This window comes from Chiloscyllium plagiosum, unplaced genomic scaffold (assembly GCF_037043375.1).
Source record: "Chiloscyllium plagiosum isolate Xiang-an unplaced genomic scaffold, Cpla_swu_hap1 HiC_scaffold_19, whole genome shotgun sequence".
Lineage (NCBI taxonomy): Eukaryota > Metazoa > Chordata > Chondrichthyes > Orectolobiformes > Hemiscylliidae > Chiloscyllium > Chiloscyllium plagiosum.
Window position 1 is genome coordinate 63,170,959 of NW_028270157.1, and position 23,351 is coordinate 63,194,309.

Consider the following 23,351-nt stretch of genomic DNA (forward strand, 5'->3'; position numbering starts at 1 on the left):
ACCATTGATCCAGAGAAAACTCAAAGGTCTACTGAATGGTCTACTCCTTTCCTTATTTTCTATTTTTCTATGACACTCTGTCCCAACCGCACAGCGAACCATTATTGCTTGGTAAGGAAAGTCTGATAAAGTAGTTGACAAAAGATTTTCAGCCCTTCAATGCGTTCTGGATTTGAACTCACAATTCCAGAGGTGAAGGGTCAGTGTCTAGTCTTCTGCACTACCTGGCGGACAGTTTAAATCCTGAACTTGGTAATTCACTATGAATTACAAAAAGCAACTAATTCGGCAACAGACTACAGACAGACGACACTTTTTCTACCTCTCTCAGTTGACAGTAATTTGACTTTCCCTCTGTCTCCAGGTCCTCCCTTGTTGGAAATCATTCTCAGTGAATGGCAGTGGCAAAGTTGAATGGGGTTGGGGGGGGGGATGGAATTTGCCTCAAGATTGTTGCCAGGAGGTGGAGAAATATATCTTCACAAGCAGCGTCTATAGTTAGGCCCCTCCTAAGTTTTGTGTGTTTCCCACCCTTAATGGGTGGCACGGTGGCTCAGTGGTTAGCACTGCTGCCTCACAGCACCAGGGACCTGGGTTTAATTCCAGCCTTGGGTGACTGTCTGTGTGGACTTGAACATTCTCCCCATGTCTGTGTGGGTTTCCTCCGGGTGCTCTGGTTTCCTCCCACAATCCAAAGACGTGCAGGTCAGGTGGATTAGCCAGGCTAAATTGCCCATAGTGATAGGTGTATTAGTCAGGAGTAAATATAGGGCAGAGGAATGGGTCTGGGTGGGTTACTCTTCAGAGGATTGATGTGGACTTGTTGGGCCAAATGGCTTGTTTCCACACTGTAGGGAATCTAATCTAATTCTAAAGAGAGGCCTCACTCTGTGTACAGTCCTGCTCATGAAGCTCAGGCTTTTGTGTTAGCACTATTTCAAGTTTCTCATTAAAAGCCTGAAGTTATCTATTGTAAGACACAACTGATACTTAGCAGATTGACATGAAAATATCGTATTGTACCCATTTTGCAGACATTGCCAATGCACAGTCTCGTTGTGTTGGCTCACCTAACCTTCACTGTGGTTCAAAAACAACTCATTATGTGAAATACTTGTGGATATTTTAACCATCGCTTGTATTGATCTCGTACCTTTTAATTCAGTAAAATTTCCTGAGGCACTTAATGGGAACATTTTGAGTGTGAATGTTTGAAGCTGCCAAAGCAGCAGTCATGAGGACAGATGCTGGCAACTTTGACCAAAGGTAGCTTTGAAGGAGCATTGCAGAGAAGAGAGTCATACAGTGGTAAAGACATTTAGGGCAGGAAGATGTTGCAGAGCTCAGGGCCAAGGTGGCTGAAGGCATGGATGCCAATAGTGGAGCAACGGAAACTGAAAAAGCACAACAGGTCAGTCTTGGAAATTGAAAATGCACCAGAGACCAGACTTGTAACGAAGCAGAGTTCTTGGGCTGGAGGAGATGGGGAGCTACATAAAGGCATTCCATGCACCTACCACTCAGTGTAAAAAAGAAACAGCCTCGCACATCTCCTTTAAACTTTCCCTCTCTCACCCTAAACCTATGTTCCCTAGTATTTGACATTTCCACCCTGGGGGGGAAACCCTCATTCACCCAATACATGCTTCTCATAATTTTATATATTATCAGAAGACCCATAAGATATAGGAGCTGAATTAGTCCAATGAGTCCACTCCACCATTCGATCATGACTTATGTTTGTCAACCTCATTCTTTTGCCTTCCCCTCATTACCTTTGATTCCACTACTAATCAAGAACCTGTCTATCTCTGTCTTAAATACACTCAACAACTTGGCCTCCACAGCCTGCTGCAACAATGACCTCCACAGGTTCACCATACTCAAACTGAAGAAATTCCTCCTCATCTCAGTTCCAAAGGGTCATCCCTGCACTCTGAGGCTGTGCCCTTGGGTCCTAGTCTTCCCTAAGAGTGAAAACATCTCCACCATGCCCACACTATCCGGGCCTCTCAGTGTTTGTAAGTTTCAATCAGATCCCATTCATTATTCTAAAATCTGACTACAGACTACAGCCCTCAACTGCTCCTCATATAACAAACCCTTCATCCACAGGATCATTCTCTGGACCCCCTCCAATGCCAGCACAGATATGGGGCCCTAAATTGCTTACGAAATTTCAAATGTGGTCTGACCAGAGCCTTAGACTTACATCCCTACTCTTGTATTATAACCCTCTTGAAAGGAATGCCAACACTGCATTTGCCTTCTGTAGTGATTATAATGAGGTCAGCCTGGTGGATCTCACAGAATAAGAGTTCTCTGATTGGCACTGTTAACCTGGTCCAATCAAAGAGCCCTGGCTGACAGATAAGAACAAGAGTGTCGGACATCCTGGGATTTGAGACCTGTCTCCTGACTGTGGGGTTGGATGGGCAGAAAACTGAAGAAATGATCAGGAGGAGCAATAATGACCAACTTCCCACTCCGTCCATATTGCAGAAAAACTGAACTGAATTGCAGCTCGTTCACCTCCAAGCCTGCCTTGTTAACACGGCTCAGTCGCTCTCTGCTTCCGTATAATATGAATGTTATGACTGTATATTTTGTTATTTTATGGAATGTGAAATTTAATTTCCAATTGGGCTATAATTTAAATTTGATTTAAGTAACTAGTCTATACCCAAATCCTTCCTCTTCACATTCATGTTAAAATAACATGCTACAAAGTGCATGATGTGTGCTACTGGCTTTCAACGGAAGTAGAAAAGTAAAGAAAAATAATATTTTTCCATTCGTTCATTCTTTTTTTAAATAACCTTTCAGTGCAAAGTCCATTAATCAGGTCTCTGAAGTATATTTTGTGAAGAGTGTTCAATTTTGGCTGCAATAAATTTTGTTTTAAGTGCATGTTTAAGCTCACACAAGTCAATTTCCACCCATTTAAGTTGAAAATGCTTGTTGTTCAACTGTTTTTCAGCGATAAAACAGGAGCAAGGGAAACTGAGCTTTCCTTTCTGCAAGATCAGAGTTTACAGAAGGAAATGGTTATGCGTTCACGACTCCAACTTATTCTACCCAAGTGGTTACTGTGATACTGCAAGAGCAGCAACAATAACAATCAGCTTCTGGGTGACCTTGCAGGACTTCTGACCTTTGCTCCTCTCCATGGGAACGGAGTTGGCATTGGACACCGTTTGGCACCAATATATACCTGCCACACGCCATTCAACAGAGCGGTGTGAAAATAAATGTGGGCCGTGACAACGCTTCAAAAATGTTTCTTTAAAACTATTACAGTAAAAACTATTTGGTTTCTCAGCAGGGGTCCATTTATCAGGTCACACTACTAATGTTTATATTTAGAAACAAATAACACACAGTGATGCACCACGATGGCTCAGTTGTCTCAGACCGGGAACGGATGTCCCTGTATGGTGCATGAACTGACTTTGAAGAATTGGCTGTGGCACATTTCAACTCCACACCCTTGGATTAATTTAACAAAGTCCAGTGAACCTTCCTGCTCCTAAGCACGATCCAGCTATGACTTCCTGAACGATTTTTTCTAACACTTTCACATGACAGACATCAAATTAACCAGCCTATAATTTCCTTTTACCTGCCCTTACCTTCTTGAATGATGGGGGAGGGGGAGGGGGAGGGGAGTCAGTTAGCTCAGTTGTCCAGTCAGCTGGTTTGCAATGCAATGATCATAAATTAACTTATTGGACTTCTTTGAAGGAGTGATACATGGTGTGGCTAAAGGGGAACTTGAGATGTACTGTACTTCAATTTCCTGAAGGCATTTGACAAAGTGTTCCATTAAAAGGTTTTTGAGTGAAGTAGGATCTCATGGTGCAGGGCTACCATATCAGTAAGGATAGAAGATTGTCTGGCTCGCAGAAAACAGAGAGTATAGCGTACATGTCTTTTTCTTCTCAATTTCTTCTTTCTGAAGTACCTTTCAGTCACGTTCTGCCAATTTTTATACTCCTGCGACTTTATTTCCTTACTGTTGTTCATCTCCACTTACCCGATTCTATACCCTTACCTCCTGAACCAAGATCATTGCTAATTATTATATCTATGCCTTCCTTAATTCACAGTGCTAACCCTCAACTCTTAAACTGAATATCTATTTTTCTTGAATGTCATATATCCCTTAATATTCAGAACCCAATCTCAGTCACCCCTGCAAAGCCTTTCAGATCATATTTATTTTCTTCAATGTATGTTTTAATTTGTTTTGTTATAAATGTTATGCACATTCAGACATACAACATTTAGTTTTATCTTTTCGATATCTTTGTAATATCAAGTAATAATGTTGGGGCATTTTCTGGTTCATTCTGTGTGCCCTTTTCAGCCATTCTCTGATCTTCATTTCCCATATTACTCTTCTGCTCTCCTGCCTTGACTTGCTACATTTATCCTTGGTGCCTCACCCCATTGTTTATCTTAAACTGCTTTCTATTTTCTTCGTTGTACAGATTTCTGAAATAATGGTCTCAACAGAGTTCTGGTACATGCCAACTCAACAACATAGTCTCCACTTGCCCCAGTACTGAGGTCAATGCCTTACAAAATGGAACCTACTTCTCACAGATCAATCTTCATTGCAATTATATACCCTTCTGCCAATTGGCACATGACCCAGGTATTAATTGAGAGAACCTTCGAGGTTCTTGTCTTCAATTTGGTGCCAGAACCCTCACACTGTCTGTACAGATTTTCCCCCCACTAGTTCCACCTGTGGCATTGGCACCCATGTGGACATGACAATTTGATCCAACCCTCCCACTTCAGCTTCCTGTCCAGCCTTGAACAGATGTCTACAACCCTAGCCCCATGCAGCATAGCCTATTGGGCTCATACTCTTGGCTACACAACCCTGCCTCCCTTACGACATAATCCCTTAATACCAACACATTCTTTTGTACTCTCCCCATTTGAAAGGCATCCTAAATCAATGAGTACTGGTTAATCCGCTTCTACGACTGACATTGCTTGTTTACAGGGATGAGAACTTCAAATAATTGCATGGTTGACTCTCTTGCACAAATATATTCTCCAACTCAAGAACCCATTCATAGTTTACCCCCTTGTCCCTTATCACAGATGGAAATGGATTGCCCCATTCTAGAAGGGAGGTGTGTTTATCTTCTGGAATAAAGAATCCTGATTTCTCTCCCCCTCCTCAATATAACATAAGGTCTTCAACTCAGCCTCTAAGACACCAATCCTGAGTGAGAGTTACTGCATATTGAGACAGTTGTTTCAGGCGTGCTTGTCCTCAAATCACTCTGGCCCCCATATTTCACAGATGCAACACAATGTTCCAGCATTGTTCGCAAACTAACTCCTTAAATGCAATTCATTAATTTAATCAGTCACATGAAATTCATGCTATTCTTAAGCACAATTTTATTGTATCTACTAAATGCTGATACCACTTACAACTAAACGTTATGTGCTCCAAACACATCCAACCTCCTTCTGAAATGTAACAATTCTGTACTTCTCCAATTTTTGTCAACACATAACTCCTTCAGATATCTATATTATGATTTTAGTGCTTTCTATATGTAGACCTTCTCTGTATCAGTTGCAGTCAAGCAGATTACTTACAGAGACTTCTGTACATTAGGAAAAGCAATGGGACACCTCCTTCCTGTACTTCATTAAAGTCCCACACTTAGCAAACTTCTAAGCTTTCCACTCCATACCAGCTGCTCATTGTCCAGACTCTCAACTGAACATCTTGGAATTAATCACCAGGTACAACTAATGATTATAGAACACTCAACAAAGATTTAACAACTTGTGGACAGGAGCAAAGAGCAACTATTTGAAAAATAATGGAAAGTAACTTGGTCACAGTTAATACAGAGGTACCTCGACTATCCAGCATTCGACTATCCGAATTTCGGATTATCCGACAAGATTGCAAGGTCACAATGCTCGGTTAAACGATGTTACCCGGTATTCAATTATCTGGAATTTGATCAACAAACCAAAATACTCCCTGCCCTTGTCCTCTGGATAATTGAGGTTCCTCTGTACATGTGCTCTTTTCTGACATAATGTTTAACACAGAGGGCCCGTAAATCAATAAAAGGACATATCAAGGATGAACTGTATTTTAGTTCACCAGCCAACTTCTCACTCTTCATACACAATATCTATTTGTTCGGTAAACGAAGATGTTAACCTCTATTTCAAGTCTTTATCATTCTGTGAGGAATGTTTGGCTTCAGTCCTAAATTCACTTTGCACCAATTTGAACCCTGACTTGTTTCTCCTGCTGCAGTGTAACATTATAGCACTTGGAACACAAACACTCCAGTGTTAACCCTTGGTGGCGCTGGCATTGTCTTGCTCTCACTGAAACATTGGGGATATCTGAACTAAGAACTATTGGACATAGCCCAACAATACCATCTTCAGTAAATTATACCCTGCATGCTTTAATACTCTCCCCAATCATTGATTATATTTAATTCTAAATCAAGTTCATTCAATTGCAAAAACAATTCCTGATGACTCCAGGTGCCAGAGTTTGACACACAAATGTGAGATGTAATCCTAAGGATGAAGGACATCTTTCAACTCTGTTGATCTCATCCTTCCAGGGAACTGTCCAATTTGTTTCTTAAATAGACCCAGTTTTTGGCACTACTGCTGTTTCCATAAAGGGGAAAAAAGAACTACTTCCAGATTTTCAAAGAGAAGAAAAAATACATACTTGTATTTCTATCGGGCCTTTCATGATCTCAGAACATGACATAGAATTTCCTGAGCTTGGACCTGTGCTTTCACATCTTGCTGTCTTAGTATCTCATTCCTTTCTCTATCACCTATGAGGTTATCTCCCAACAAGGACACGTAACTCTCATGAATAAAGGTGCTTCTTGCATTTTTACCTCTCATCTTTCACACTGTGCCTTTGTCTAAATTCCTCTTGATATTTTAATCATCATAGACCATTTTCATTCATGATGAAATTTAAGACAAACCAGCCCTCCAGTCAGAGCTAAAACAGCCAAGATCAGAGATGATGGGCAAGCAGTCCTGGGGAGGAAATGTTCTCTCACTTTCCACTTATTAGCTTTACTATTAAAATTGGAGCCAGATTTGCAAATTGCCATTCTCCTCTCCAGGTCTGGAACAAAGCAGGAACTTGGTGATGGTCCAAGTTTCCATTTTACCACTCTCAAAATATTTACAAACCAATTCCTCTCCAATTGGTTTCAAGCAAGTGAAGTTTAGCTTTCTTTCAGTCTCTGATATGTATTTACCCTTCATTATGGGCATTGTGTTTATTCTGGATTCGAGCTAAATAGAACTTTTTTTTGGCTATTTTTCTTCAATGGGATTTGGGATGGCATCTGCCTGCAAGGCCAGCACGTGTTGGGGTGTCAGGACAACTGTAATGCTGTTAGGAAGATCGTTCAAGGGCTTTGACCCAGCAACAGCAAATATGTTGAAGGGTTTTTGACCCAGTGACATTGAAAGAATGTGAATATAATTTGAAGTCAAGATGGTGAGAGGCTTCGAGGGGAATTGTGGGTGGTTGGCCTTCCAGGGAGTAAAGGTCGTGATTTTAGAAGGTGCTTTCAGTTCATCTGAAAGAAGTTACACACTGTGGCAGCAGTATGTCAGTGGTGCAGGAAGTGAGGTAATGTTGAAGGTGGTCTACGTGGTGCCAATCTAGTGAGTGCTCAGCTCCTGCTCTCATCCAGACAATTTAATTATGCAAAAGTTCTAATCTCAAATGTCTGCATCTTCTCACCTCACCCTCGCCTCAGGTGACAGCAGGATTGTTGTTCAATGAGATAGAACCTGCAGAGTCTCCCTCTGTTGAAACTATGCATGAGAACAATGCCACATAGCTTTTTAATTTTAAAGAAACTCTGTGTTAAATTTGTTATGAATATTGCATTTATGTCAAACAAGTATCAATTATGGTGTGGTCCTTTAATTACCAATAGACTCTTAGTCTGCTACACCCTGCTTAAATTTAATATTCCTTATTTTTTTGTATATCAAGCTTTGGATCCGTTAATTTACTTCAAGAAGTTTTAATATTTTCCACTTTAAGTAGTTGCTCCCTACAGTTAGGTGAAAGTGAGGACTGCAGATGCTGGGGATCGGAGTCAAGATGACAGTGGTGCTGGAAAATCACAGCAGGTCAGGCAGCATCTGAGGAGCAGGAAAATCGACGTCAATTTTCCTGCTCCTCGGATGCTGCCTGACCTGCTGTGCTTTTCCAGCACCACTGTCATCTTGACCCCACCTTTCTACAGTTACTCTGCATCATGGCATTTCATCTGTTTATCTAGACAAAGACACAATTACATGGAATGGTCATTTCATTGTACAGAACTTGAGTTTTGCTTTAAAAAAGACACATTCTGTTGAACCTTTTCATCTTGAACACATTAGGAAATTCACAAGAAATAGCAACGTAAAAAGATGACATTTATTGCATATGAGAGAAGAATGGCGATTAGTTGGCAAGGACAACCTGATCACATTCTCCACACCTGTACCAAAGTTAAAGTTAATGCTGCCTTATGTTAAGTGCCAGGTTTTGCTTAAGCCTTCAGCTGCAGAAGTGGATGCTGATTGGTTCAGGCATTGCCCTGAGAAAATGAACCAGTAAATGGCTGTCAGCTATTGTGCTGAAACAGTCCTGTCTGCATGCGCACGTTCTTACGTCTGCAATGAAAAAGAAACAGGGCCAACAGACACATGCACCACATTGTGAGACTGAGTAACAGTCCTAAATCGATTATCAGCACAATTCTTCACACATTGAAGATCACCCAGCAAATTGATTCGTCACTTTGTAAGCAGAGTTTGATTATTGGAAAAGCCAAAGGGATGTGCTGCTGGATCTGCCAGTCTTTGGGATGGATAGCCTACATTAATGGGATCAAACCAGCACTAGTGTCTTAAATATTTGGTTAAAAGTCTCACAAGACCAGGTTATAGTCCAACAGACTTATTTGGAAGCACTAGCTGTCGGAGCACTGCTCCTTCATCAGGAGCACCACTCCGAAAGCTAGTTCTTCCAATTAAACCTGTTGGACTATAACCTGGTCTTGTGTGATTTTTAATGTTGTACACCCCAATCCAACACTGGCACCTCCAAATCTTAAATATTTGAGCAACATGTTAGCAGTTTAGCACTGCCACATGCGGCAGCAAGACAAGTGGCATTTGCTCCCAACGGGATTCTACAGTCAAGCAGAAAAAATGCTCTATCACACAAATGAGAAATTGAGTATGGGAGGCGTAGCAGTTGCTGCCACTGGCTCTGGTCAGGACAGCCATTTTGGATTTGGACATGGGTTTTCATAACTGTTGGCCTTTATAAACGTTCTGCTCATTTCAAGAAAGGCACAGCCGGCTTGCCAGAAGTCATAAATGGAATGTGACACGGGTAGGTTCCTCAGCATGATCTCACAGAAGATACAAGGTGTTGAGTTGAGGTAGATGGGTGCTGCTATACCACATACATCACAATGCTTCAAAGCCACTCAAACAGTCCTACATGACTGCACAAGAACAGTACTGCAGGATTCTGTGAATCTGCACATATGTACTTTCACTCTCTCTTTAGGACTGTGGTAAAATTTGAGAGTTCATGAGTCTGATGGTTAAAACGCCATTGTGAACTATGGCTCTGTTTTCCCTTTTTCAAAATGTTGGATCCCATATGGCTATCTTAAAGAGGCAAATTCAATCTCTTACCAACATTGCTATTGAGTGGAGCCCACACAATCACTGAGGGTGGAGCTCAAGTATTACACTGGGAAAGAAATCTCAATGTCATTTGCAGTGATCTAAAGCCTGTAATCATTATAAAGAAAAAAATCAAAAACACAAAAAAAGTGAGCAAGTTCTAGTGGTAATGAACTTGCTTTGCCAACTATTTAAAGAAAGCTGATCTTGCCTCTTCCCTGAAATAACGAAAATACAACATCTTACTTATCCACTGGATTTTCACAGGAATGTTCAGAGTTAAGATACACCGAGCTTCTTTTCAACAAAGAATTGTTTTTTAAAATAATCAAAATTTTGCAATCCTAAAACTCAGAGCAGAGCAGCACACTGGCTCAGTGGTTAGTACTGCTGCCTCACAGCGCCAAGGACCTGGGTTCGATTCCAGTATCAGGTGACTGTCCGTGTGAAGTTTGCACATTCTCCCTGTGTCTGTGTGAGTTTCCTCCGGGTGCTCAGGTTTCCTCCCACAGTCCAAAGGTGTGCAGATTAGATGGAATGGCCGTGCTAAAATACCCATAGTGCCCAGGGATGTGTAGGTTAGGTGGATTAGCCATGGGAATTGCAGGGGTCTTGATGGGATGCTCTTCAGAGGGTTGGTGTGGGCTTGATGGACTGAAAAGCCTGATTCCACACTGTAAAGATTCGGCAATAAAGCAGATTCCATGTGGGCTCAACCTGCCTGTGACTGTACCTATTCTTATCAATGTTCCTACAACCACAGACAATTCTGATCGAAGTGATTGGGTCCCCACATCTATGTTACACCAATGACAGACGTCTCATTGAGCAATGTTTACTGACTTCAAAACCTGGCGCTCAAACAAAGTAAGATTTGTCTGAAAAATCACTGCTGCAGCCAAGGAAAGTAATGCTTAATTAGGCATTTAAATAATTTAATTATGCAAATAACAAAGTGAAATAGAAATTCCATCTGAAAATCAAAGATTGAACAGAACAGAAAAAAAAGGTCATAAAGCAGATATTGGTGTATGCAGAAGTGAACCAAGCCCCAAAGAAAAACATCTTTCAGCCTGTAATGTTTCATTCAGCTCAAATTGAAAATAAATATCATTTATCATTTTTTGTTTGTCGAGTCTCGCTGGCTGGGCCAGCATTTATTGCACATAACTAATGGCCCTGCGGGAAGTGGTGATGAGCTGCCTTCCCTAGCCGCTTTTGACCTTGGGACTTGGGGTGTACCACCACCACCACCCCCCACCCCCCACCTCCAGGTGCTGTTAGGAATGCAGTTCTAGTATTTTGCCTCAGCAGCAGTGAATGAATAGGGATGGAGCTCCATCAGTGGTTTTAAGGGGACCTTGCAACCAGAGGTGCTCCCCATGAAACTATTGTCTTGGTCAGGCCGTGGAAGCAGGAGCATTCAAGCAATTTACAGGTTAATTAAGCTTTTAAAATAAGCAACTTTAATTATGTCTAGTCTATTATTGAATTGGTCAGATGTTTTCTGCAATATTAGTTGAGAGCACCATGTTTACTGTCATATCCTAAGTGGGCATCTCCCATCAAGGCTTGAGCTTGAATTACTGTGAGAAACACACTTAATTAACAGTTTCTAATGCACCAGCAAACCAATCACAGGAAAGCTGCCTACTCACGGACTCTGTTAAAAGGTATAGCTGGAAAGTAACTAGAATTAACTTGGGGCAACAATCAAGTCTTATTACTCAGGACCACAAAAGGATCAAGATATCAAATCTAAAAATGGACAAATGATACTGTAATGTTGGAGGTGATAAGATCTGGCTTAAGATGCTGAGAGCATGGTATAGGACCTTGTGGTCAACTAACTGCTAGGATCATGGAATAGGGCACTGGGACCACTGAGAAAGGTGCTCCTGGGAATCAGTTTCTATATATACATTTTGCAATCTGCTCCAATATGAGTTTCGAAGCTTTTCCTTTCAATGCAGTGATCAAAACTGCTACCTTTTGCAGTTCCGTCTTGCCTATTATTTCAGCACTCCTTCAGAAAGCCACCGAAGATATTCCTACCTCTGACAATCAGGTCTGCGGATGCGGACGCACTGTCGACGGTGGTCTTAGCAGTACAGGTGTATTTCCCAGTGTGCCTTAGCTGCGCGTTTTTAAAGAACAATTCTCCACTGTTTCTATTCTGTGGGGAGAAAAGAAACAAGCAAACAAAATGCTTTAGACCCTCTGGACATATGGTCTGCCATTCTCCTGGTAGAATTTATTGTGGAATCTGTTTATTATCATGTGCACCACAGTATGTAATAGACGCTGACAGATGAAGTGTAAGAGTGGTTGAAATTAGCATTTTAAGGAGCAACCTGGTAAGTGTCTTCAAGGCAAATTGGAATGTGCTCAAGCTGAAGCCCGTAGTGGTAATACAATAGCTAATTCTTCTGAAAACATTCACGTGTGTCAACTTGGTTTTTCATGAAGTACAATTTAAAACAAGAGATAGGAAGCACAGATTAATGCAATAAAACATACTGCAGAACACTAAATACATTCACACACACTGTTAATTATTGCCTCACTCACATTAGGTACGTGTGACAGAAAGGCATGCATTTCAGTACTCTGTCACATCACAGTAACCAACACCATTTACATTTACTTTCAGATGTGTGAAGCACTAACAAGCTTGTGATTGTATCCTGGTAGATTACCAATCAATGTGGCTTTGTATGGCATTACCTCCTTCAAACAGTGGAAGGAGGCATTTATAAATCAATTCCATAGCAATTCACTCGAGAAAAACTGTGGCATCTGATACCTGCCAATTCATTGCAAATGTGCCTGGTTTCTGTGGGGTTGGTCAGACTGCTGTCCTGGAAGTGCATACCAATGAACTGGAGTGCCTTTTTCATTCAAACACGTTCGTGATCCTGTGTTGATGAGTTGACATCAATGGGCTGCCCTGATCATTGTTTTTTTTGGGTGGACTTTGGGGAAAAGATTGGCTGGATCCCAAGTCAATATTTCAGCTCTCCTCTTAAGACGTGAATCCAGGGTGAATGCCTCAAAGTTCTCAATGGTTTTAGTGTGCTCTTATTAACAATCGTCCCCAATAACAGGCTCACTTTCATGTAATCACTCATGCTCACTCTTAAGAATTGTGCATTCATACAGTATTATGCTGTGGGGAATTTGGGGGGGTGGAATTGAGGGCAATGTTTGTTGACATTCAACTCATAGAAAAAAGTCAGTTTAAGAATGTGTTTTTTTTAAGAACCAACCACACTTTTAGTGGAGAGCTGTAAAGGAAATGATTGGATCATATGCTGAGACAAAGGACCAATTGATTCCCAGAGACATCAAGCAAATGCAAAGAAACCAATTTAAAAAAAAGTATGACAATCTTTCCTTTTCAGATTTACTACTGACTTATAGGCATTTATGATGTTTAAAAAGAACGTTACTCAGCATTATTGCAACGGCCCCAAAACATTGCACAGCATTTTGCTTTTTAAGGTCTATTCTTGTAGAAATCGAGCAAGGTCAGAAATAATTGGAGCTGCAGAGGGGTTGGAGGGGTGGGGTTTGAGATTTTAACTCACTTGGTAGCTCTGCATTGGTGACAAGGATCTTCTGTTCCCAAAATCATGAGAACATGAACAATATATGATCTATCAGCAACATTTTAAATTACTTACATTAGGACTTAATTCATTCTTAATTCTTATTTTGAATTGAGCTGCTGGGAAAGATAAACAAGCTGTTAAAGACTTTCGTGTTGTACTCATTTGGACAGATTTGCAAAAACAACAAATCTCATAGAGAACAACAGTTTCTATTACATGTGAAGAGAGTACTATTGGTTGGTAAGTGAACTCTGATTGGTCAAGGTGTTGCCATGTTGAATGCAACACGGAACAGTTTGCTCAATACTTGTGAAGTGGACAGCGATTATTGATCGATAATCAACATGTCATTCCAACCGCCAGTGATAATACCCCAACATTTCAACAGTGAATGGAAATAGTTTTACATTTCAGCGGCTGGCCTGAATTTCCTGAATTGGAGATTGAATTCCCTAATGTTCAAGGGCTGGTGGATTTCTGTGAAATTGTATGACTGCTACTTCTTAATTAATAACTCCTTAACAATAATACACTGGTTGATGTGAACCGTCAAGTCTTAAAAGTGTGGAAAGTGAGTGAGTGAAAAGAAAGGCTAGCTCAGGAATGAGTTAGAATGAGCTAATTCCTGAACTCTGTCTCACTGGCACTGACCTCAAAGTGGCAACAATTTGCCAACTTCAAGCAAACCTGAGATTACTAATTAAAAATGATCACCTCAGCAGATCACATTTCGTTGCAGATACTAAAGCCTGACACAACTATCTTTTGTTTCAGATAATTCAAGAGGATCAGATTAACTAGGAAAGAAAGAAAAAAATATTTTAGGTAAAAATATCAACTTGGGCAAAATCTCACTTTCAATTCATAAAAAGCAAGATAAACGATGAGAACTGACAAAAAACATTGCTGAACAAAGAGGCCTTGGAGTGCAGGTTCATTGCTCCTTGAAAGTGGAGTCGCAGATAGGTAGGATAGTGAAGGAGTGCAGCAGGTCAGGCAGCATCCAAGGAACAGGAGAATCGACGTTTCGGGCATGAGCCCTTCTTCAGGAATCCTGAAGAAGGGCTCATGCCCGAAACGTCGATTCTCCTGTTCCTTGGATGCTGCCTGACCTGCTGCGCTTTTCCAGCTCTGATCTCCAGCATCTGCAGTCCTCACTTTCTCCTAGAGGATAGTAAAGGAGGTGCTTTCCTTTATTGGTCAGAGCATTGAGTACAGGAGTTGGGAGGTCATGTTGCAGCTGTACACCACATTTGTTAGGCCACTTTTGGAATATTGCATTCAATTCAACTCTGCCATAGGAAGGATTTTGTGAAACTTGGAAGTATTCAGAAGAGACTTATAAGAATATTGCGAGGGTTGGAGGATTTGCATGATAGGGTGAGGCTGAATAGGCTGGGCTGTTTTCCCTGGAGCATCAGAGGCCAATGGGTGATCTTCCAGAGATTTATAAAATCCTGAAGGTCATGATTCGGTAAGGTCTTTTTCCTGGAGTGGGGGTGGGGGGAGTCCAAAATTAGAGGGCATAGGTTTAAAGTGAGGGGAAAGATTTAAAGGAGACTGAAGGGGTAATATTTTCACACAGAGGGTGGTGAGTGTGTGGAATGAGATGCCAGAGGAAGTGGTGGAGGCTAGTACAATTACAGCATTTAAAAGGCATCTGGATGGGTATATGAATAGGAAGGGTTTGGAGGGATATGGGCCAAATACTGGCAGATAGGCCTAGATTAATTTAGGATATCTGCTCGGCATGGATAAGTTGGATTGAAGGTTCTATTTCTGTGCTGGATATCTCTATGATGTAAGACCAGCAAATCCCACAAAAGGCAAGACTGCAACATTTGCAACCATCATCAGCCAATAGTGCTGAGTGGGTGACCAATCTTTGCCTCATGATGCAGTCCTCAGCCTCTCAGATGCCACTCTTCAGCCAATTCGATTCACTCCATGTGATATCAAGAATCAGCTATAAGTGCTGGAGACTGCCAGGGCTGTGGATCCTGACAGTATTGTTGATGGCTTGTTTCAAAGCTGTACAGTCTATGACTCTACCTCCAACATTAATTCGATATTTTCATTCAGGAAAGTTGAAGGAGGACCTTCCTGGTAGGAGGAATCTGTGTATGTAGTCCTTCAGCAAAAGTGCATTCAGCTTAGGAGGCAGATAATACTTCAAATTCAGGTGATGGTACTGAAAATGAAAAAGGTGGTTGGAATCATATGTCAGCAATTTGCCAGATTTCATAGAGTCATAGAGATGTGCAGCATGGAAACAGACCCTTTGGTCCAACCCGTCCATGCCAACCAGATATCCCAACCCAATCTAGTCCCACCTGCCAGCACCCGGCCCATACCCCTCCAAACCCTTCCTATTCATATATCCATCCAAATGCCTCTTAAATATTGCAATTTTACCAGCCTCCACCGCTTCCTCTGGCAGCTCATTCCATACACACAACATTTCTGCGTGGAAATGTTGCCCCATAGGTCTGTTTTATATCTTTCCCCTCTCACCCTAAACCTATACCCTCTAGTTCTGGACTCCCCCACCCCAGGGAAAAGACTTTGCTTATTTATCCTATCCATGCCTCTCATAATTTTGTAAACCTCTATAAGGTCACCCCTCAGCCACCAACACTCCAGGGAAAACAGCCCCAGCCTGTTCAGCCTCTCCCTATAGCTCAAATCCTCCAACCCTGACAACATCCTTGTGAATCTTTTCTGAACCATTTCAAGTTTCACAACATCTTTCTGATTGGAAGGAGACCAGAATTGCATGCAATATTCCAACAGTGGCCTAACCAATGTCCAGTACAGCCGCAACATGACCTCCCAACTCCTGTACTCAATACTCTGACCAATAAAGTAAAGTATACCAAACACCACCTTCACTATTCTATCTACCTGCAACTCCACTTTCAAGGAGCTATGAACCTGCACTCCAAGGTCTCTCTGTTCAGCAACACTCCCTAAGACCTTACCATTAAGTGTAAAAGTCCTGCTCAGATTTGCTTTCCCAAAATGCAGCACTTCGCATTTATCTGAATTAAACTCCATCTGCCACTTCTCAGCCCATTGGCCCATCTGGTCCAGATCCTGTTGTAATCTGAGGTAACCCTCTTTGCTGTCCACTACACCTCCAATTTTGGTGTCATCTGCAAACTTACTAACTGTACCTCTTCTGCTTGCATCCAAATCATTTACGTAAATGACAAAAAGTAGAGGACCCAGCACCGATCCTTGTGGCACTCCACTGGTCACAGGCCTCCAGTCTGAAAAACAACCCTCCACCACCACCCTCTGTCTTCTACCTTTGAGCTAGTTTTGTATCCAAAAGCTAGTTCTGCCTGTATTCTGTGAGACCTAACCTTGCTAATCAGTCTCCCATGGAGAACCTTGTTGAACGCCTTACTGAAGTCCATATAGATCACATCTACTGCTCTGCCCTCATCAATCCTCTTTGTTACTTCTTCAAAAAACTCAATCAAGTTTGTGAGACATGATTTCCCCCGCACAAAGCCATGTTGACTATCCCTAATCAGTCCTTGCCTTTCCAAATACATGTACATCCTGTCCCTCAGGATTCCCTCCAACAACTTGCCCACCACCGAGGTCAGACTCACTGGTCTATAGTTCCCTGCCTTGACCTTACTACCCTTCTTAAACAGTGGCACCACGTTAGCCAACCTCCAGTCTTCTGGCACCTCACCTGTGACTATCGATGATACAAATATCTCAGCAACAGGCCCAGCAATCACTTCTCTGGCTTCCCACAGAGTTCTCATGTGGCAGCTTTCCATCGGAGATCGGAACTGGACTTCAAAATAGTCCTTGATATAATGAAGTCTCTTCTTGAATATACAAGGTAAAGTCAGCACAGTCTTGCCAGACTGTAGAGCTGCTCTCTCATTACACAGAGAGAGAGAGAGAGAGAGAGAGAGAGAGAGAGAGAGGACTAGTAGTGATTTAACCTGAAGGTCACCATGCCTCAGGAGGGGGGGGAAGAGGTTGAGAAGGAAAGAGCTATATGGTAACCTCAGCCACTGCAGGAACTGTACCCACAGTTGTTGGCATCAGTACACTGCAATTACGCAGGCCTGCCAAGTACAGGCCAAGGGATTACAAAATGATAAGTGCCCGTAAGTTACATTATGTGTGTTAAACTACATTGGCCAAATTGCAGAGCTGTAAAGAGTACTTCCAAGCAATGAGCTGTGCATCTCTGGTTGATTCCCACATGCTTGGGAAAAGCTAATCTCAAAAACTGTTCCATTACTACGAAACACAGTCACCAATCTGATGCTCCTCACAAGATAAAGGAGCTGGCTGCCAGAATCTGGACAGACCACATTGCAACTTTGGTGTCAGTTTACAATACCCTGAAGAGACAGTCACCTCGGTCATTAAGTTCCTTCCTATTTCACAGGATGCCTGGTACAAAACTTTATTCAGGCAACACCTCAGGAAAAAAATTACACAAGTTGGCAAGTGGGTTGTGGACAGTGCAGGTCCATGGTTTTAATCACCATCATAACCAGCGACAATTAAATACAAGAAATGCTGGCTCGGAACAGAGTTTGTGAACTGTAATGTGAAACAAATGCTTCAAGACACTTTACAACATCTTTACTCCTTAAGTCATAAAGTTACTTTTCCCATTCTACACTGTAAACATGTCTGAAAGCCAAGCTGTGTCAGCCATCAGAGCACACACTGTTCCTTGAGTTTTATATAGAAATGTGTCAGAGTTGAATATCTTTCATGATTAGAAGGAAAGAAAAAACTGAATGAGCTTCATCTTCAGAGAGTGGTTGATCTTGTTTATGTTTGGAAAACTACAGTTGAGTCTGGTATTGGAGGGCCCAGAATATCAGCCTGCAGTTCAGGGATCACAGAGTGGCAGATGTGGTGGTGATGACAGCGATTTCAATTCAAAATCCTCCTCTCAGACCAGCAGCACGATACTGCCAGCTCATGGAGCATTGGGTGTGTGTCTGGGTGCTGTTTCAGTATGGCACCTGGATTGTCAACAACTGGGAGCTAACAGTGGAGTCAGCTGCCCCCTCCACGCTTCAGCAAGCAACTGTCCCCGACCCTCAAATGGTCATGGCATTCAGTTAGTCATGACTGTGCCTAACTAGTTGTCTCTGAGCAGCAGTCCCACTCACTTCCTGTTGCGCTGTCGGGACCCTTGACACTGCACCATCTTACATTTTGCGGAAAATCAGTATCACTATAAAACAAGGAGCTTAATTGAGCAGCTCGAACAGAACAATATTTAACTTCCTCTATCACCTATACTATGCATCATTGACACAGATAGGTTCTCAGGGTCAATCAAATCTGGTTAAAATACTGAATTAGAAAACGTATGCCAGAAATATAAAGCAGCACGGTGCTCAGTCTCAGCGCTCTGTAATCAGAGGTCTGGACTGCCCACTACAGTCTTCGATCTCCGTCACTCAGTTTGAGCTTCAGCAGATAGGAGTGTCATGTTTGCTCGCTCACACATCCTGAAAATGCAACAAAAAGGCCAGAGGGCCTGCAGGAATGCATAACCTTTGACCTTCTCCCCACTCCCACCTGGTAACTTTATCTTGAAAGTCACACTGCCATTTATCAGGGCAGAAGTGTCAATATAAGCCTATTGAAATGAGCAGCCATAAGGTACAATCCATCCACATTTCAAAGACTGACTTTGGGAAGAGATTCTCTTTCATCGCGTGAAAAGACACCAACCTTCTCGGCAAGACCAGTGGCTGTTAAGCTGCATGAAGTAGTGGCAGAAATTAAGTCGATGTTCTTTCAGGATTGAGAAATGGCATCGGATTGTGCACTGTAAACTGTGAAGGTTGATTGGGGATTACAGCCTTGCTTCATATCAACCATACTGCTCATGCTGAAATCCTTTAACCGGAGTGATGATGGGGACAGCAGTGTGTGATTGTACTATATTATCTGTTCTCTAATGAAGGTACCGATGCTCTCTGGGTTATGAGGGAAAATCAGCAGCGCATTGGCACCTTGACGAAGAATTCATTTTCCGTAAGTGTGTGTGCACATACATGTGTAGCAACCCCCTCGGAACAAGGGCGACATAGCTCAGGGAATGAACCTTTACCATGGAGAAGCTTTTGTATTGCAGGTGCCACATCATTCCGACTACAATCTCTCATTCTCACCCCACTTTGTCACAAATCACTTGGCAAAATGCACCGGCACACAAGCCCAGAGTGGTCACTAATGTTAAAGATATAATCAAATTACTCAACACTCCCAATTTACCTGTCTGGTGAACAGAAAACACTGACCATTTTTCTGTATTTACATGGGCGACTATTTATTACAAATACATTCACGCTAGGTAAACAAAAGTATGAATGATCACCACATTACACCATTATCTAAAACTCCAAATCCCTTCTTAAAACCCGACATGCATAGATTGACAGAGTTAAACAAATAAACAACGATGGTGTGGATGGAGGCAAAAATATTGGGGAAACGCAGTTCAATAGCTCCAACCCTCAGGACTCGATGAAGTGTCCCTTTTGCTTCTTCCAAGACCTTCTGACCTCTGACCTTTGCATCCAAGTCTTTTCAGTTCCTTGCTGAAGGCACAGGGGTGGAAGGGGCAGTTGAAACATCAATTGTTCAGTTTCTCAGTCACTGGTTAGATGCAATCTCATAAATGGGGGACAAACATCGTCAGCTGGCCTCCAGACTTTAGTAACTTCAGTGAAAAGGAAGGAGAGATGTTGTCGCTGGCAGGCAAGAGACCTCTGCTCCTGAATTTTTCATTCACAAGCTGCCTACCTGCCCAGAAGAGCTGTTACCACACTGAGGACTCCTGGCTCATACGACTGATCCTCAGTGAAAACTCAGATCAACAGTCTGTCTATGGAAGAGGCTTGCTCAGCACAAGGTGCTGTTAGGTCTCCTTCCGCAGCCCATGGTTTACAATAGTATCCATCCAGTTCTGGTGCCCAATCCAAAGTAAAGTAAAATAAAAAGACTTGGTCTTTACAGTGTACCGGAGATTACTGGAAAGATTTACAGATTGAAAATCAATCTGTCAGATCACATTCTGATAAAACTGAAATGGGACTTGAAACTAGAGCTTCTTGCCTAGAGATACGGGTGCTATCACTCACTCCACCACAAAGCCCCCTCATTTTTCACAGGGAAGCCTAAATGACAAGTATTGTTTTGTGTATGACATCACAGCAGAGAAGCAGAGGGATCTTGGGGTTACTGGTCCACAGATACCTGAAGGTGGCAGGACACGTTAATAGGGTAGTTAAGAAGGCAAATGAGTTACTTGCCTTTATCAGTCATGATACAGATTACAACAGGAGATAGATGGTGTTAAAATTGTACCTCAGTCACCATCAGTTGAAACACGAACATACTCTTCACTTCCCATAATTGTTTTGTGACTGTTGCTTTTACAGATGTTCATTTTGATTAACCATTGCCCAAAATAACCCCGACCATCACGCAAACCAACCTTCCATCCACTGACTCCATCTGTACTTCCCACTGCCTCGGGAAAGCAGCCAACATAATCCAAGACCCCTTCCACTCTGGTTACACTCTCTCTTCCACCTTCTACCACCAGGCAGAAGATACAAAAGTTTGAAAACATGTACCAACAGGTTCAAGAACAGCTTCTTCCTCGCTGTTATCAGACTTTTGAACGGACCTCTCATATTAAAGTCGAACTTTCTCTGCACCTTCTCTGTAGCTGTACACTATAATCTGCATTCTGTTCTATTACCCTGGTGTACTTGTATAAGCTAAGATTTGCTTGCATAGCAAGCTAAACAATACTTTTCATTGTATCTATGTACATGTGACAATAATAAATCAAAAACGAAAAAGTATCAAGCCTGACCAAATCAAGTAAATAGGAAGTTCCTTGTACCATCTTCTACAACAGTCCTTAATGTGGAGTTACACACCGAGTATAACATGACATGCAATTGTAATGTCTTTTGGGAAAATATGAATGTTCAAGTGGCCAAATAACACAGAAGGTTGAATAACATTCTAATGCCTTGAGGTGAGACAGATCACACAAGTTTGGGTTCACGAGGGTGATAAGATCTCCCAAACTCGGAAAAGCAACAGCAAGTTGTATTTATTCAGCTCCTTGAACATGGCATAACATCCCACGGTAATTACTAGACTATCACCAGACAGAATACGACAACAAACCATCATCCAAGAGTGAGGCTTAAGGAATGCCTCGAGTGAAAAGACAAGTGAAGAGGTTCAGGTAGAGAACTCCAGAGTTTCGTACCTAGACAGCTGCCAATGGAAGTGGGAATTGCACCAGCGCACAGAGCTGAAGGAACGCTCCGTATTTCAGAGAGCTGCAGCACTCTGTAGAACAGCACCTCCATTTTCCACACAACCCATCACTGCAGCCTGGTTGAATTTGAGTTGTACAAAGCTTGACAGTGAATCCACACCCACTTGGAGAGTGGAACCAAGCCAAATAACTGATGGTGTATATAGCAATCTTATTTTCACTCTTATAATCTGTGGTGAATTCAATCTCATGTTTGAGAGGTGAAGGAGCAGACACCTAACCCACTTCACCACATCATTATATTTTGCAGGGAGGAAATTAAAGACTTATTAAGCTGTCAAGCTTCTTAATCAAGGCTAAAGTAAAGACTAAATACTGTTATTTTACATGAGTTTCACCATGTATATCTATTCTACTTCCTTTTAACTATATTTATATTATATAAACAAGATGTTTTCTGCTAAACTGCAAGTTGCCCTTTCCCCAGTGGTTGACAGATATTGACAATTTGTCTACACTTGACTGCTGTTGTTCCTACACTTGCTCACAAGTAATAAAAACAATTGTTTTCTTCTTAGAAAAGGAAATGAGAAACAATCCACAGACAGAGCTATACATTGATGGCTCATAATTCTTACATATAAGCTAGATTGCACATACAGAACTATGGTGAATGAAAATTCCACTGTATCATGAAGGGGAAGAACTAATCATTCATATCATGGTATTAGAGAGTCAACACACACCAATAATGCATCACTGTCCAGGCTTCCTGTCAGTTAGCGCTGCCCCTTTCAACCTGAAACATATCATGGATTATACCTTACCTCTCGGGAAGACATAAAAGATCCCACAATTGTAACTATCTGAAGACATCATCAGGACGTGAAGTTGCAATGGATTTGAATCATCATTCCTTCATTGCCTCTGGGTTGCAATCTGAGATACCCTGCCTAATAGCATTGGTGACAAAAGTTTCACCATGCATGGACTGTACAGATTAAGAAATCAGTTCGTCACCATCTTCACAGGAGGTGGGACAATACAAACTAGCAGTATCCGCATGCTGGGAATGAACAAATCAAACTAAATTTAAGTTCTTCCTTGGTTCAATGAAAGTAAAATCATTGATCTTGTAATGTCCAAATAGAGGGCATGAGTTGGAAAGTTCAGCCTCATAATGATGGTGGCATCTCCTCTGACCTATTTCTCCTTTGAACAGTTTCTCTGGTGCAGGATCTACAGATTTCCAATACAGAGCATCCAACAAAGTTTGAGCATTCAGCAATATTTCGCGAACTATGTGGGTACAGTGCCATCTGCTGATTGCTGGTCACACTGACTGACTGAACAAATAGTCAGGCTGGAAATCAGGCATTCCAAGCTGGGAGTAACTAGACTGGAATGGCAACTGTGAAACTGACCTTCCAAGATAACAAAGGCAGAGTAAGGTTTTACCTTATTTTAACTTCAGTTTTTTAAAAAAAATTAAAAATAAAGAACCTGCACTGCGCAGCTCCTTTCTTCTGCTAGTGTTTTGCTGTCAATTGAAGTACTTTTCATTTAAAAAGCCATAGTGCGAAATTTCCAGTGAGGTGGCTTTGAACTCAGGTACATTTCCCAGGTTGTGTTCTGTGTGAAAGGTGAAGCGTAAACTGGAGGCTGGC

The 23,351-nt window shown here is 41.9% G+C and overlaps 1 protein-coding gene across 8 annotated transcripts in view; it reads right to left on the reverse strand.

The window, feature by feature from the left end:
- The window catches only part of LOC122559499 (contactin-1), a 771,145-nt gene that overhangs the window by 331,140 nt on the left and 416,654 nt on the right, over nucleotides 1-23,351 (reverse strand). For all 8 annotated transcript variants that reach the window (XM_087997462.1, XM_087997461.1, XM_043709043.2 and 5 more), the window contains one exon: nucleotides 11,809-11,929. In XM_087997462.1, the coding sequence (XP_087853588.1) occupies nucleotides 11,809-11,929 (121 nt within the window). The remainder of the gene's footprint in view (nucleotides 1-11,808; nucleotides 11,930-23,351) is intronic.